At 53.4% G+C, this 15,582-nt stretch overlaps 1 protein-coding gene across 1 annotated transcript; it reads left to right on the top strand.

Annotated features, from left to right (window-relative positions):
- The first annotated feature begins 1,387 nt into the window (after positions 1-1,387).
- LOC128826906 (phospholipase A2 inhibitor gamma subunit B-like) lies at positions 1,388-6,111 on the top strand. The gene is made up of 6 exons (XM_054010453.1): positions 1,388-1,552; positions 2,268-2,395; positions 2,883-2,999; positions 4,250-4,402; positions 4,758-4,898; positions 5,749-6,111. Exons 2-6 carry the CDS (start codon positions 2,347-2,349, stop codon positions 5,961-5,963), a joined length of 675 nt encoding a protein of 224 aa, XP_053866428.1. The 5' UTR covers positions 1,388-1,552; positions 2,268-2,346; the 3' UTR covers positions 5,964-6,111.
- Positions 6,112-15,582: the final 9,471 nt, after the last annotated feature.

Genomic DNA, 15,582 nt, shown 5'->3' with positions numbered 1-15,582 from the left:
AAACACCCTCAGCGCTTTAGCCCTCCCCATGCCCAGCACTTCAAGGTACCAAGAACTCTGCAAAGGTTATTACGATTACGAGATCTGGTGGAGGCTGGCAATATTGTTATAATGTTTACAATGAAAAGGAGAGACGGGTCCTGTGATTTAACAAAGGACATGGAGTGATTGCTGGGGCTGGGAAGAGAAGCCAGGAGTCCTGGGTCGAAGCCCCGATCTAACCCAGTGGCTCTCAACCTTTTCAGATGACTGTACCCCTGTCCGGAGTCTGATTTCTCTTGTGTATCCTCACTTAAAAAACAACTTGCTTACAAAAGCAGAAATAAAAAAATGAAAGTCACAGCACATTTTGACTGAAAAATTGCTGACTTTTCTCTAATCCAGTTATTCTCAACCAAGGATCTGTGTACCCCTGGGGGTATGTGGAGGTCTTCCAGGGGGTCCATCAACTCATCTAGACATTTGCCTAGTTTTACAATAGACCACATAAAAAGCATTAGCGAAGTCACTACGAACTAACATTTCATAAGGGACTGACTTGTTCATACTGCTCTCTAGACTACCCAATGAAATGCAAGTGCAGTATTTATATTTATACGGTAAAAATGAGAAGGTCAGCAATTTGTCAGTAATAGTGCGGCTGTGACGCTTTGGTATTTTTATGTCTGATTTTATGAGCAAGTCGTTTTTAAGTGAGGGGAAACTTGGGGGTACGCAAAACAAATCAGAGTCCTGCAAGGGGAACAGTCGTCTGGAAAGATTGAGAGTCAAACCCACAAAACCCTGCTCCCTGCTGAGAACAGGACCCCAGAGTCCTTGCTCCTAGCTCCCTGCTCTAACCCACTAGCCTCCACTCCCTCCCCAGAGCTGGGGAGAGAACCCAGGAGTCCTGACAACCAGTTTTAACTACTAGACCCCCCCTCCCTTCTCTATGGAACCCAGGAGTCCTGACCTGCAGGCCCCCTTCCTCCTGCATTAACCCACTAGACCCCATGTCCTTATGAAACCCAGATTTCCAAGGCCCACGAAACCCTACTCAACTGTGCCCCACTTTCCACTCTATAGAACCCAGGCGTCCTGGCTCCCACCCCCACTTCCCTAACCACTGGATCCCGCTTCCCCAAGGACAGGAGTAGGACGCAGGAGTCCTGCCCTTAATCTAGATGTCATCAGGAACAGAACCCAGGCGTCCTGCAGGCATGTGATTGGCTACCCCTCGTCGTCACCCCAAGCCTTCCAAGAGGAGTTGCTTTCACTCATTCCCCTAATTTGATTTCCCAGCAGGAAGGGAGGAGAATTTGTCAATGTGCACAGACATCCAACGTGCAGGGCTGGCGAAGGGACCAGGAACGTACAGACCCTAAAGCGTGCAGATCCGTTAAAGTTTCTATATTGCATCACTGCAGGTACCGGAGCCCTTCTATAAAAAGAGAAAGCGAGCCAGGGACAGCCCCGGTGTTAGAGGAAACAGGGAGAGACGGGCACAGCTTTTCCACTCTGCAGAATTAGCCACTGACTTCACCCAGGCAAAGTTTACTCTAAGGAGCATTTGGTAAGTGATACCCTCTGATCTGCTTGTGCTCTAACCACAAGACCCTACTCCCCTTCTGCAGCCAGGGATAGAATCGGGGAGTCCTGGCTCCCAGTTACCCTGCTTTAACCCACTAGACCCTACTCTCCTCCTGGAACTGCCGGCAGAACCCAGGAGTCTTGGCTCCCTGTCCCTCCTGCTCTATCCACTAGACCCCACTCTCCTCCCAGAGCTAAGGATAGAACCCAGGAGTCCTGGCTCCCAGCCCCACTCCTCCACCATATAACTGTTAATGGATGTTTTATATTGAGGGCTGTTTGCAATGGCACGCTATCACTTTAAGGGGGGACGGAGGGGGGCTTCCTGGTCCTGCTGGCAGTCTTGGGGGCTCTGCAGGGAAGCGTGGGACCAGAGGCAGCCTGCAGAGAACCAGCCTAGAACAACCTGGGCTGAGTTGTCTCTCACTGCCATGGGGAGCTGCCTGCTTTGTCTCTCTTGTTTGTGTTCTTGTGGGTGATTGTTCTGGATGCCCAGAGACAGGTCACCTTATGCTGCAACCTTCCAGCAGGAGCATTTCAGGTTTCTCTCTGACTTATCTGTGTGGGTGCCACGAACATACCAGCAACAAAGGGGTCAGATGTGGGGCTACTTCAGAACTGTGGCAAATGGCTCAGTGGTTCCACAACCCTGTCGACTGGATCATGCATGTGCAATCTCTCTTCTGATCTCAATTCAGCCCATCTGTGATCAATCCCCCAGCCAGAGAATTGGCTGCATCCGAGACCCCAGCGCCAATCTACTGCTTCCCCATCACCATGGAGGCTTCTCTTGCCATCTGCATCCTCGCTGCTCTCCTGGCTACGGGTGAGTGGGGTCTGTTCCTACAGGGGCTGATTTCCTAACTTCTCCAACGTACCAACAGCTCAGAGCCGCCTGCCGGGTGAAACTGTTACTGAACGTAACCGAAAAGCAGCCACAGAATAACGGGGGCTGAGCTAGGAGTGTCAGAGTGCCAACGTCCAAGGAGGAGAGGGCTGGAAATGGGAGGAAAGATTTATTCTTTAGATCACTAGAACCGTGTCCTGACTGGGCATGTTTCAGAGCTGGCCAGAGGCCAAGGATATTCCTGAAGGGGGATTTTCCCCACGAGTTTGTCTGAAAGGCAGATCTGAATTTCACTAACATGAGCTCAAGACAATATGAAAGGCATTTCTGCACGATCCCCAGCTGGGGTTAAAGGACTGTAGCTCCATTGGTGTCAATGGGGTCAGATCCCCAATAAAATTCAAGAGAAAGTGAGGGTGCAAGGAAGGGACAAATCTAGACCCTCATGTTCTCTCTTCTTCTCCAGGGTCCTGTCTGCAGTGTGAGGTTTGCGATGGACCAGGGAACAACTGCACGGGCAGCATGCAGACCTGCACTGCTGGGGAAGACTCTTGTGCCTTCGTTCTTACCGAAGTCATAGTAGGTAGGTGAGATGGACCCTAACAACCTGGGTCAGGGAACAGGCTGGGGAGCCAGGACTCCTGGGTTCTGTTCTACACCTTCCCCTGGGATGGGATGGGAGTGGGGTGGCTGGGTTCAAACAGGCAATGGCTGGGAGCCCGGACTCCTGGGTTCTATGCCAGACCCTGTGGGCTACCTCCCAATGGGGCTTAAACTCAGCATTGCAAGCAGCGGTTCTCAAATGAAAGGCCCAGGCAGTCACAGGGTTTGCAGCTTGGCCAGTTCAAACACTGTCCTGGCGACAGGTTGACGTGCCGGCAGTACGGGCAGACACCCGGACCGTGTGAAGAAGAAGAAGAGGTGCTAGGAAGAATACCACCAACCGGACATGGCTGCGATGAACTGAACAGAACGAGTTCGCTGTAAGAAAGCGTCTCAGACATTTTTGGTAGCAAAGCCATTGTAAATATCAGGGAGTCTGGACCGGGTCAGCCCTTCCTTGCCAATGACAGCGGTGGAGGAGGGGCTGCCCTAAGACCCCAGTAGCTGGGTGCTCAGCTAGGCCATGGGGGAGTCAAGTTCAAATCCCACTCGGCCCGAATCAGGCTGGGGACTTCAGCCCAGGTCTCTACCCTCCTACGGTCGTGTCTGGCCCTGTGGCCTCAGGGTGGGTCTCTCGGTCTCCCCTGTTTAAGCCGCCCCACATTGTATGAAATAGTTAAACATTCCCTGGAACCTGATTTCCCCACGTCCAATTGTCTCTTGGGTATATGGGAGGCAACCCCCTCCCCCCACACAAATACACACCCTCCCTGGCTGGGCTTTGTGCAGGGCCGGATCTGGTGGGCATGCTCCGAGGGCGTCCCCTGGATCAGGCCCTGCAGGTGATATCAGCAGGGAAACGTTTAGTTTGTGAATCCCGCTGTGGGGTGGCTAAGGGGTGAGCGGGACACTGTGTATCAGGATTTTGGTGGCCCTGCATGTACCCCCTGGTAGAAACTTTGGGAACTAAAGGACTTTATGGAGCGGAGATCCAGGGCCCCCAGGGTTAGGCAGCAGCGGAGTGGGGAGCTGGAGGATCTAAGCACTGGATTTAAGTGCTGGAATAACTTTGTCTAGCCCTGCGGGACCTTGGGTAAGTTGCTTCCCCTCCCTGTGCCTCAGTTTCCCCAGGGTAGAGGAAGGCTAATGGCACAGGGCTGTCGTTGTGAAGAGGGTGTCATTGGGGTGGGAGTGGAAGGGAATAAATCTCTGTCTTTTCCTCCTGTGCAGTGGGAATTAAGACCCAAAGCATTCTCAAGGGCTGCGTGACATCCAGCCAATGTAAAGCCGGTCCCATCTCTATGAATTTTGGGAATGAAGTGACATCAAGGTCGAGCATCGCCTGCTGCGTGGGAGACGCCTGCAGAACAGTCAATGTTACACGTAAATCTCCCCATCTCCGCCTCTTATCCTCGATCCCCCTGCACCTCCTGATGCCCGGAACCTACCCCACGTTAACTTCCTGAAACTGATCCTCCCGCCCTGCAGGGGGCGCCCCATTAAGTAGTACTGAGCCCCTGGGAATACTCGTCCCTCCCTGCAGGGGGCGTCCCATGGAATAACACTCCATGCTGCAAACTTCTCCCCTGCCCCTGCTGCCTCCCGTGCCCCAGAGCTACAGCTCCCCCTGCAGGGGGCGCCCAGGGCTGAGCTGTGCAGCCCCCAGCTGCTCTCCCTGCCCCGACGCTGCCTGGGGCTCGTCCCCCGAGCTGACTGCGTTTGCTCCGCTTCTTCCCAGTGCCCCCGGCTGACACCAAACCCAACGGCCGGCACTGCCCAGCCTGCTTCGCTCTGACCACTGAACACTGCCTTGAAGAGACCATAGAGTGTACGGGAGTCGAGACGCAATGTATTGATACCATTGGGATTGTAACAATTGGTAACTTCTCTTCATTTATTCTCGGATTATTTTTCCTTCACTGTTTTCCCCCCGTGGGGCAGAAGTGAGACGCTGGGTGGGGGCTGCTAGGTAAAGTTATCAGCTGCAGATCAGGACACCTGGGTTCTGTTCCCAGTGCTGGCCCCCGGTGTGACCTTGGGCCAGTGTCTCCCCCTCCCTCTGCCTCTGGTTCTTGTCCATCCATTGCCTGTCTGTTGTTTAGTCTCTAAGCTAGGGACTGATTTAGTCCTGGGAGCCCCCATCACACCGGGCACTGCACAGACCCACAACGAAGTTAAGGGACCCATCCTGTGCTGGGCACTAAAAACTCATAGTTTTTAAAGAGCCTGCAATCTCTGTGGGGATCATTCTCCCCATTTAAGAGATGGGACACTGAGCAGTGCCGTGACTCGCCCAAGGTCACACAGGAAGGCTGTGGCAGGGCTGGGAACTGACCCTAGTTTTGTGCAGTCCCATCATGTTGCCTTAACTCAGTACAAAACCACCTGTTTTAGAGATCCCACCCCTACCACCAGCACTGAGTTGCTGCTTTGTAGATGAACTGTTGGTCTAATACAGGCCTCATCCAATCCAGGTATTGTCGGTGGGCTCTAGATTGGGGCTGCAAGTGACTTGGTCAAGGACACACAGTGAGTCTGCGTCAGAGGGGGTGGCCATCCAAGGCCAGACAGGCTGGGGGGGATCAGAGCAAATGGGTAGATGGAGGCTGAGGGGGAGGGGAGTTTGGATGGGGCCCTGAGGAGGGGGATTCTGTTGTGTCCTGCTCCAGCTTGAAGAATGGAGCTGCTCCCCTGACAATCACCTGCTTCCCCTCCCCTCTCCCACGCAGTTGGAAGCCCAACGCAGATGGTCATGAAGGGCTGCATTTCCGAGTCCATGTGCCTCCACCTAAACGTGGGTTTGTCAGCCGTCGCAGGGATCAGTTCGAATCTAACCACAAACAAATGCACAGTGGCCTCCGGCACGGTGGGTGTGGCTCCGGGACCAGCTGGGCTCCTCCTCCCGGCCCTCGCTGGTCTCCTCCTGTTGAAGCTTCTCTCCTGATTCCCCACCCAGTGCAACAGGCAACACTGCACTCAAATCCACCCTGCAGCCTGCGTTAGGCCCTCTCCCCTGCAGGGGTTTTCGGCTCCCGCACGGACTCACATCCCCTTGATGTTGTTGCACTGAATAAAACAAACCTGAGACCAGACTCTTTGGATTTATTTATTTAAATGGGGAAAAATGTGATTCTCTTGGGTGGTGCCATCAAGAAGCCTGTTAAGAACTTAAGACCGGCCACAGTTAGTCCAGTGTCATGTCCCCGACAGTGGCACAACCAGAACTTCAGGGGCAATGCACAGAACACAGTAATTTAGGACAGACCCACTCCTGACTTCTCCTCCCGGCTTCTGGCAGTCAGAGGTTTAGGGACACCCAGAGCATGGGGCTGTCCCCCTGACCATCTTGGCTAATAACCATTGATGGCCCTATCCTCCAGGAATTTATCTAGTTCTTTTTTGAACCCCCTTATATTTTTGCCCATCACCAAATCCCCTGGCAATGAGTTCCGCAGGTTAATTGTGTATTGTGGGAAAAAGCACGGCCTCTTCTTTGTATGAAACCTGCTGCCTGTTCGTTTCATTGGGTGACCCCTGGTTCTGGTGCTGTGAGACAGGGGAAATAGCAGTTGGCTAGTCAGTTTCTCCACCCCATGGCATAATTTTCTAGCCCTCTGTTGCATCCCCACTGAGTCGTCTCTTTGCCAAGATAAACGGCCCCAATATTTTTAATCTCGCCTCCTATGGAAGCCGTTCGGTGCCCTGAGATCAGGCTCAGAAAGACCCCAGTGGGGACTTAGGCAGCACCGTGTCCCGGGCACCAGGCTGGGGGCTCTGGAATGGCTCGGAATAAAGTTCAGACAGGCCCCTCCTGCAGTGACCCCCTCGGGCCAGACTCTCACCAGGGCCAGCCTCTGACCTCGGCCCGCTCAGCCCCCTGTTCACACCACGAGTGCCCCTGAATGGGATTCTGGGGAAGCCATACTCGCCCCCCAAAAGTGGCCAGGTACCCCAACTTTGCAGTCAGCAGTGACCCTCAGCCAGCGTGTGACAAACGGGTTATTAGTTGTCGGAAATACAGTGCAGAACAGAGCTTGTTAGCACAGTAAACAGGAAGGTTCAGCAAAGTCCATCTCGGGGGGACCCAGAGCCCCCGCCCACGATTCCCAAACCAGGAGACCACTCAGCTTCCAGCAGCCCACCCTCAGTAACACCCAGGTACCCCTCCTCCATGCTGGGTCACCCGGCCTCCACCTTCCTCTGTTCCCAGCTCCTCTGGCTGGCACTTGCCGAGGATGGGCCCCGGCCATCTGTTGCCAGGATACAGAGTCTGGGCCCAGGCAGCTAGAGAACATGGCGGTCACACCTGCCCTCTAGGGAACTCTGCACAATCACACACCCTTGTCCCACCACCTAGATACTGGTGCAACGCACAGGGTAAACTGAGGCACACACAGGCTTCAGACAAACCATTAAGAAAATTCCCACTTTGGCACGCCCAGGCTGGGAGCGACACAGGAGAACGTCAGTTCAGCCTCCAGCGGGGGTGCAAACGCTTTGGGACCTGTCAAAGGAGCCATGGTACGAAACACGTGCTGGAGCCAGGGATCAGTAGCGGAGCCGTGGGGATGTCCTGTGGGATTCTGGGGCCTGGCGATAAGAAGGAGACATTCCCAGAGAGCCTGTATCATGGTCAGACGCACGGGACGCTCTGGGGTGCTGCAACACGTCCGTCTCGCCTTAGCCCCACTCCCCGAGTCCCCCTGCTCCGTTTCAGTCTGCCCTTTAGCAGGGCCGCAATTAATCAGAGCCTTTTGTGCAGGGCCGTCCTTACCTGTGCGCAAACTACGCAGCTGTGTAGGGCAAAAGGAAATTGCTCCAGTGGCCAGCCCGATCCCCTAACTGAGCCACCCAGGAAAGCTGCCCCCGCCCCTGCTCTGCCTCTTCCCCATAGCCCCTGCCCCTGCTCCACCCCAACCCCAACCCTTTCCACCCCTGGTCTGCCCCGCCCCTGCTCCACCTCTTCCCCATAGCCCCTGCCCCTTCTTTGCCCCAGCACTGCCTCTTTCCACCCCTGCTCTGCCCCCACCCCTGCTCTGCCTCTTCCCCATGGACCCTGCCCCTGCTCCGTCCCCACCCCACCTCTTCCTGCCCCTGCTCCACCCTAGCCCCGCCCCCACTCCACCCCTTCCCCTGAGCTGTGTCCCGGTGAGTACTGGGGAGCAGTTCCCCCTGGACCCCCAAGTCCCAAAACTGGGAGCCAGGGGAGCAGAGTGGAGTGGGCTGGGTCTGGGTCACTCCACTTCCTGCCACCCTATGAGTGCGGGGTCGGGCCTGCCCTGCAATCACCAGGCGGCAGGAAGTGGAATGACCTGGCTCGTGCTGGGGGACAGCTTCCCCCCCCCCCCGCGGAGGCCTGGGGCCAGGGACAGCCCCTCTCTCCCACATGGGGGTTGCACAGGGGACCAAAATGTCTAGGGACGGCCCTGCTTTTGTGTGCTGTCCATCCATCTCGGTTTGGGTCTTCGAACCCGCCTCTGAGCCTCCACTGCGAAGTTTAACACCCTGGTTCTTAGATATTCTTCGGATTTCCCCCAGCCTGGACTCCCTTTGCTGTTCATGGGTGCCACCTTCCCGCTTCCCGCATTCGTTCCAGACACGGCCCTTCCTTGGCACTACAGGCATCCAGCATAACGTTCTGATTTCCACTCTGGTCAGGATCTGCTCCCGTCTCTTCCTCAGTCCCCAGCGTCCGTGTTACCCGGCGTTCTTTCAACCCAAAGCTCTTGGTAACTTTTACTCTGTGCGAGGTGGTGTCAGGAAATAAATCAGGGGAGACACGGCAGTCCGACTGATAGATGGCTGGCACAAACTGGACAACACAAGAGTGCTTTCACTTAAAGCTAAACTTAACTTAGTCTCAAGCACTTACACACGTCCGCAACAGGTTAATAAAACACCCCCATCCCTCAATAATTACCAAAACTGAGTTTGGCTCTCGAGTGACACAGCGGCAGGCTTCCGGTGGCCAAATCTTCCGTCTGCCGGTGGGGACCGCAAGATGTATCCAGAGGGAGAGTCCAAAAAGCGTCCAACTATCTCAAGCTTTTCCCCCTTCTTTATACATCAGTAATAGAATGACATGTCCCTTCAAGAAAACTTGTTAAGCAAGCGGTTCCAATGGTCAAGCAAGAGGCCCCTTCTGATTATTGATTAACCAGGTGTGGGTTTTTCCAGAGTTTGCAGCCTTGAGACCCCAATAGACATTCCTGAGGGTACATCCTGCTCTTCTAAAATGCATGGATCAGCAACTTCAACACAATTCTTCTCAGGAAGGACGCGGGGTCAAGCTGCCCTTTCTGTGGCACCCAAAACTCTCCCTCCCCTCCTGCCTTGGTCAAGCTGAGGCTGCTTAATACGTTGCTTTAACAATAAGCCATAGTGGTTTCAGGCTCTTTACTGGTTTGCCAAAATCTCCCCGTACATCCGGAGCCATAGAAAAAGGCCGGCTAATTACTGGCTTTAATTTTTACTTTCAGTTTGCTGGACATTGGCCTAGCGCAGACCCGCACACCTGTTTGAGCCAGCGTGCATCTTCAGCCCCCTCTAGTGGCTGCACTGTGGCAGAGGTTTCTGAGTCTGGGGCTGCACCGCTGCTCTCGCCCGAGACCCGGTAGCGCAGGTTTGGGCTGACGGACCCAGCGGTTGCAGGTTTGATTCCACCCAGTAATAACATGCCCAGGAGGGCTGCTCCATCGAAAGAGACAGCAGCACCTGTCTGATAAAGCACCTACCCCTCAGCCTCTGCTGGAGGGGAAAGAGTTCAAATATCTGATTGTTATTGTTGGGACTAGGATTCCCCCCCAGTGCTAAGTACTGTACATTGTGATTGCTATTTATTAGGTGTATTACGGTAGCACTCAGACACCGCAGTCATGGCCCATGACGCCACTGTGCTAGGCGCGGTACATCGTTAGTGCTATTTATCAAGTGTCTCCATCCTGTCACGGTGACCTTTGACCCAGTCATCTCATCCTCCTCAGGGCCCTCCCAGTCCAGAATAGCTAATGGGAACCTGGGATCTCTCCCGACCAGGAGATAAAAAGGAGCATGACCCGTCGACGAATGGGTGTGGCCGTTGTTGACCAAGCCCAGCTCAGGGAGATGTTCCTACCAGGCCCGCAGCTTTTCAGGTGGGAGCGTCCAGAGAGGCCACGTGTGGTCCGGTGAAACCTCTCGCACTGAGCGTTTCCTGGTGGGCGACAGGGTGTTGTTTGGCTTTTGGCTATGCCGGACAGTTTGCACGATTCAGGTATTGCCTCTGACTGAAAATTCCTCCCACACAATGGCGTCGGCCTGCAAAAAGCTGAATCATTCATACATGTGACTTGCCCAGGTGGCTACAGACTCCATCTTGTTACTGTGATTTTGCACAGGAGAACAAAGGGGTTTCCGCCCACAAAAGAGAGAATATAAAAGGCCCCGGAAGCCTCTCCAATTTTGCCTTAACTGTCTCAGAAGATAGCCTCTCCACCCCCAAAGAGATGCCTGAAAGAAACTGGAACAAAAGAGAGTAACTATGGGGGAAGTGAGTGATTGCTGGACCCAGACTAGGAAGGAGTCTAGTCTGTGAAAGAAGCTTACTGGAACATCTCTGAGGGTGAGATTTACCTGCATTTAGTTTCCTACTGTACTTGCGTAGTTTTGTTTTATTTTGCTTGGTAATTTATTTTGTTCTATCTACTATTACTTGGACCATTAAATCCTACTTTTTATTTTAATAAAATCACTTTTACTTTTACCCAGAGAAAGTAATTCATTCTTGGGGGGTGGGGGGCAAACAGCTGTGCATAGCTCTCTATCAGTGTTATAGAGGGTGAACAATTTATGAGTTTACCCTGTATAAGCTTTATACAGAGTAAAACGGATTTATTTGGGGTTTGGACCCCATTGGGAACTGGGTATCTGGGTGCTGGAGACAGGAGCACTTCTTAAGCTGTTTTCAGTTAAGCCTGCAGCTTGTAGGGGATGTGGTTCAGACCTGGGTCTGGGTTTGCAGCAGGCTAGCGTGTCTGGCTCAACAAGACAGGGTACTGAAGTCCCAAGATCCCAGGTAAAATGGGCTCAGAGCTAGTCTCAGCACATCAGGTGGCAGTCCCAAGGGGATTTCTGTGACCCAACCCATCACAGATATACCCCTACATTAGAGTTAATAGATACCGGAGCTGCTGTATCCTTAATCAAAACAGCCCCAAAAGCAGGAAAAAGATTAAAACAAGTAGCTTTGAAATCCTTTCAAGGGAAACCTAGTCTTGTGTGGGAATGGACGTAAGTCCCTTTTTCAGTACAAGGGCAGACCCCTGACATGGTTGATGAAATTATTCTGGGATCCACCTGGTTGTTCGAAAACCATGTGGTGATTGATATGCCCAGAGGTAGTCTTTGGAGGTTAGAAATTCCCCCTTCACATTCAGGAAAATGTGGGCAGGATGTTATGTTAACAAAAGGGGAGAGAGACCAGTAGCCGCACTTACAGCCCAACAAGCTGAGAAGTGGTGCTTGAAATTCCCCTCAGGATGGACTCAAAAGAAAACAGATTGCGGTAAAATTAATGCTTGTGTTAAGACTGCTGGGGAATTTGTGCCTCCCCAAAAACAATACTCCTACCTGAGAGAGGCAGAGGCCCAACTGGTGCAAACCATCCAGGAATTAGAGCAACAAGGGGTCATTCGAAAAACAAATTTATCCTTTGTGGCCAATGCTGAAGGCAGACGGCCAATCCTGGCGTCTAACAATTAATTACAGAAGAATCAATAAGGGCACCATCCCTACGGCTCCTATTGTGGCCGATGTGACACAGGTCGTACAAAGAGTGCAGGCCACATCTAAACATTTCTCAGTTATTGATTTGGCCAACTGTTTCTTTGCCATCCCCATGCATCCAGACTCCCAAGGTCGGTTTGCCTTTACAATAAAGGAGCAACAACGGACCTTTTGTCGGTTACCCCAGGGATATCACAACAGCCCGGCTATTGCCCATCGGCATGTTGTGGATATGCTAGACCAGTTGAGTCCACAAGAAAGGCCTTTTGTGTTTTCAGATGTAGATGACTGTAGCGGGGTGGACACCCGCCCCTGCCCTGAAGGTCTTGAAATCAGCCCTGAAAGAGGGCTGCAGGGGTAAAAACTGGGCTGATTGGGGAAGTGGCCGCAGCTGGGCCATGCCCCAATCAGGCCCCAGCTGGCCTGTATAAAAAGGCTGTGAGCCAGGAGAGAGAAGGGCCTGGCTGCAGGGAACAGAGACAGGGTATCTGAGTGGAGCAGGGCTGGGGACAGGCAGAGGAGCTGGGGAGCTCCAGCCTGGAAAGCCCCAGGCTGCGGCCTAGCATTGGGCTAAAAGGTACTGGGGGTTGCAGAGGGCAGCCCAGGGGTAGGCCAAGGGAGCACGTCTATACCCGACCTTGCCAGTAATGAATAGGCTGATAATGTCGCCTGCCCCAGGGCGCGGGGCTAGACGATGACTGGCAGTAGCCTTATACTGAGGCGAGGTGGGGATAGTGGGTGGGGGTTTCCCAGGGAGGGGAGACCCTGAGAGAAAGGGGGCACTGCCAGGGGGCAGCACCCAGAGAAAGGGGCACCGGGGTCCTGGGAGGGACATGGGGCAAGGCGGATCACCAGCCTGCAGAGGGCACTCCAAGGCTGGCAGAGCTAATTCCCACGGAAAACCAGCAGGAGGCGCCGCAGGGGTGAGTCTGAACGGCTACAATGACATTTTAATATTTGGGAAAACTAAGGCACAAACTCAAACACTAACGGGGAAAGTTTTGGCACTAATTCAGGAAACGGGGGTCAAAGTAGCCTGAGACAAGGCTCCGTTGGTGCTACCTCCGGTTACACACCTGGGCGCAGTCGTTGGACAAGAAGGGAGACAGGTAGATCAGAGGAAGGTCAGGGCACTGGTAGAAATGCCGGCCCCTATGGACGCCCACTCTACGAGTTCTGCTAGGAGGATTCCATTTCCTTAGCCCAGTCATTTATACATATGCTGAAATCACTCACCCCTTGTGGAGACTGCTAAAGGAAAAGACAGGATGCGATTGGGGAAAAGAGCAGGGCTCCGCTTTAACCCTGCTAAAACAGAGGCTCTCACAGCCCCAGCCCTGCGTTTCCCTGATGAATCACAGCCTTTTGGTATTCGTTTGGCTGCCACTAACATGACCTTGGCTGCCACACTATTGCAAAACAATAAAGAAGGAAAGCTAGTGCTGGTAGCATATGAATCCAGGAAATTACAAGGAGCAGAAATAAATTTTGATCCCTATGAATGTGAGTGTCTAGCAGCCGTCCGGGTGGTACAATCTTCTGAGCCACTCACAGGAACAGTCCCTATTACTATCCAAAGCCCCCTGTTTATATAGTGATCTTCCTTCATTGGGACAATGAGTTTTGCACCTTCGTGCTGTAATCAACTGATTGACAAGTGCTTGTTTTCTTTCATTGTCCTTCTCATCCTTTATCTTGTTCCTTCATCAGTCTCTCAGGGAGTTACCCCATGTGGGTTTTGATCAGCTGTCTTATCTCCATTAATAGGTTCCTGCCCCATCTTTTAGAGTCATCAATCTGCCCTCCTCTGACATCTCAATAGGGGCGTGTTGCAATCTCCTGGTGCCTTTACGTCTGTTCTCAAGTCTTCCCTAGACGATCTGGTCCGGTGATGGCCACAGTCCTCATTCACATGCAAAACAGGACTGATTTAAACGGCGCATTTGAGCAGGAACATCAAATTGCAATGCAGGAGAAAACAATCCTGGCATCCTTTTACTTATTTCGAAATGCTAATTTCAAACCTACAACAAAGTGGTGACCCTAAAGGTCTGTTACTGCATTGAAATCAGCTCCAGACACAAGATTCTGGCTGATGCATTTTTACCAATGGCCCACTAGGCCGTTCCTTCCTGCCTTCAGAAAGGGTGGCTGGCAGAATACGGTCAAATCCTACATCAATACATTTAATGCATGCTACATTATTATTCTTTATCCTTCATTCTAAATTATACAAATTACAAACATAAAATCCTGCTACTACAACTTGACTATGACCCACTTTCCAGTCTATAGAACCCAGGCGTCCGGACTCCCACCCCCACTTCTCTCACCACTGGATCCTGCTTCCCCCAAGGACAGGAGTGGGACCGAAGGGTCCTGCCCTTAATCGACATGGCACCGAGAACAGAACCCAGGAGTCCTGCCGCCCTGCCCCTGGTGTGACCCGCTACCCCCCATTGCCACCCCAAGCCTTCCGAGGGGAGTTGGTGTCGCTCATTCCTCTAATTCGATTTCCCGGCAGGAAGGCAGGAGGATTTGTCAGTGTGCACAGACGCCCAAAGGGTGGGCAGGGCCGGCGAGAGGAATAGAAACTTATAGACTCTCCCAGGCGAAGTGAGCAGATCCATGTAAGTTCCTGTATTGCATCACAGCAGGTACCTGAGCCGTTATATAAAGAGACAGAGACAGCCCCAGAGTGACAGGACAGACTGCGAGACCGGTACAGCTTTTCCACTCTGCAGTCAGCCACCCGCTTCATGCCAGGAAAACGTTAAGGAGCGTTTGGTAAGTGATACCCCTCTGACCTGTTGGTGCTCTAACCCCGAGACCCCACTCCCCTCCCAGAGCTGGGGAGAGAACCCAGGAGTCCTGGCTTCCATCCTGCCCCCTCTCTGACCCCCACTCCCCTCCCAGAGCTGGGGAGAGAACCCAGGAGTCCTGGCTCTCACCCTGCCCCCTCTCTGACCCCTACTCCCCTCCCAGAGCTGGGACAGAACCCAGGAGTCCTGGCTCTCACCCTGCCCGCTCTCTGACCCCTACTTCCCTCCCAGAACTGGGATAGAACCCAGCCCCACTCCTCCACCATATGAATGCCGATGAAGGCGAGAGTCAGCGTGCAAATGGGGCAGTTGGCGGGTGCAGTGGGGTCATATCAAAAGGCAAATATCGTTGCGCTCCAGTTCTCTTCCCAGCGAGTGCAAACAGTTGCCTGAGACTGAGGGGTGGGGTGAGGTGAGAGAGACGCCCGCTGCCGCACTGGAGAGGTGACTCTCTGAATCCTGTGTACTCTCCTGGACTCCTTCAGCCGGTACCACGAAATCAGCTCTGTCCTCTCCTTACCAGGGAACATGGGGCAGAACAGACCCTGAGGGTGGCTGAGCTCCCAAACACAGGTGGGGAAACTGAGGCAGCTGCAAAGCATTGGCAATGCTGCGACACCTGCCAAAGGTGGGAAGTGTCCAAGCGCAGTGCACAGGGGGAGGGGAGGGAGAGGGCAGAGGTAGCTGCTGCCAGGAGGGAGGGGGAATTTCTTACCCCAGTCTATGGCTGCCTGATGGTCTGTAGCAACGTGAATGACCCCAAGCAGGTGGAGAAGGTGCCCCTGCTATGTGATGTGTGGAGAGGTCAGTACAATTCCTCCTCCCCCTTGGGAATCTGGGGTGGTGGTGCAGGGCCACAGACCCTGATCTCTGGGGAGCGGGACACAGAAGGAATTTGGCTCTGGACAAGGGACAAGGGGTTGCCCTGGGATCCCTACTCTGTTGAAAGTAGTCTGTGGCTGAGAGCCGCTTTACAGG

Source organism: Malaclemys terrapin, chromosome 21 (assembly GCF_027887155.1).
Source record: "Malaclemys terrapin pileata isolate rMalTer1 chromosome 21, rMalTer1.hap1, whole genome shotgun sequence".
In the NCBI taxonomy this organism is placed as follows: domain Eukaryota; kingdom Metazoa; phylum Chordata; order Testudines; family Emydidae; genus Malaclemys; species Malaclemys terrapin.
Note: the sequence above shows the minus strand (reverse complement) of the source record. Positions and strands in the feature narration are given on the sequence as shown.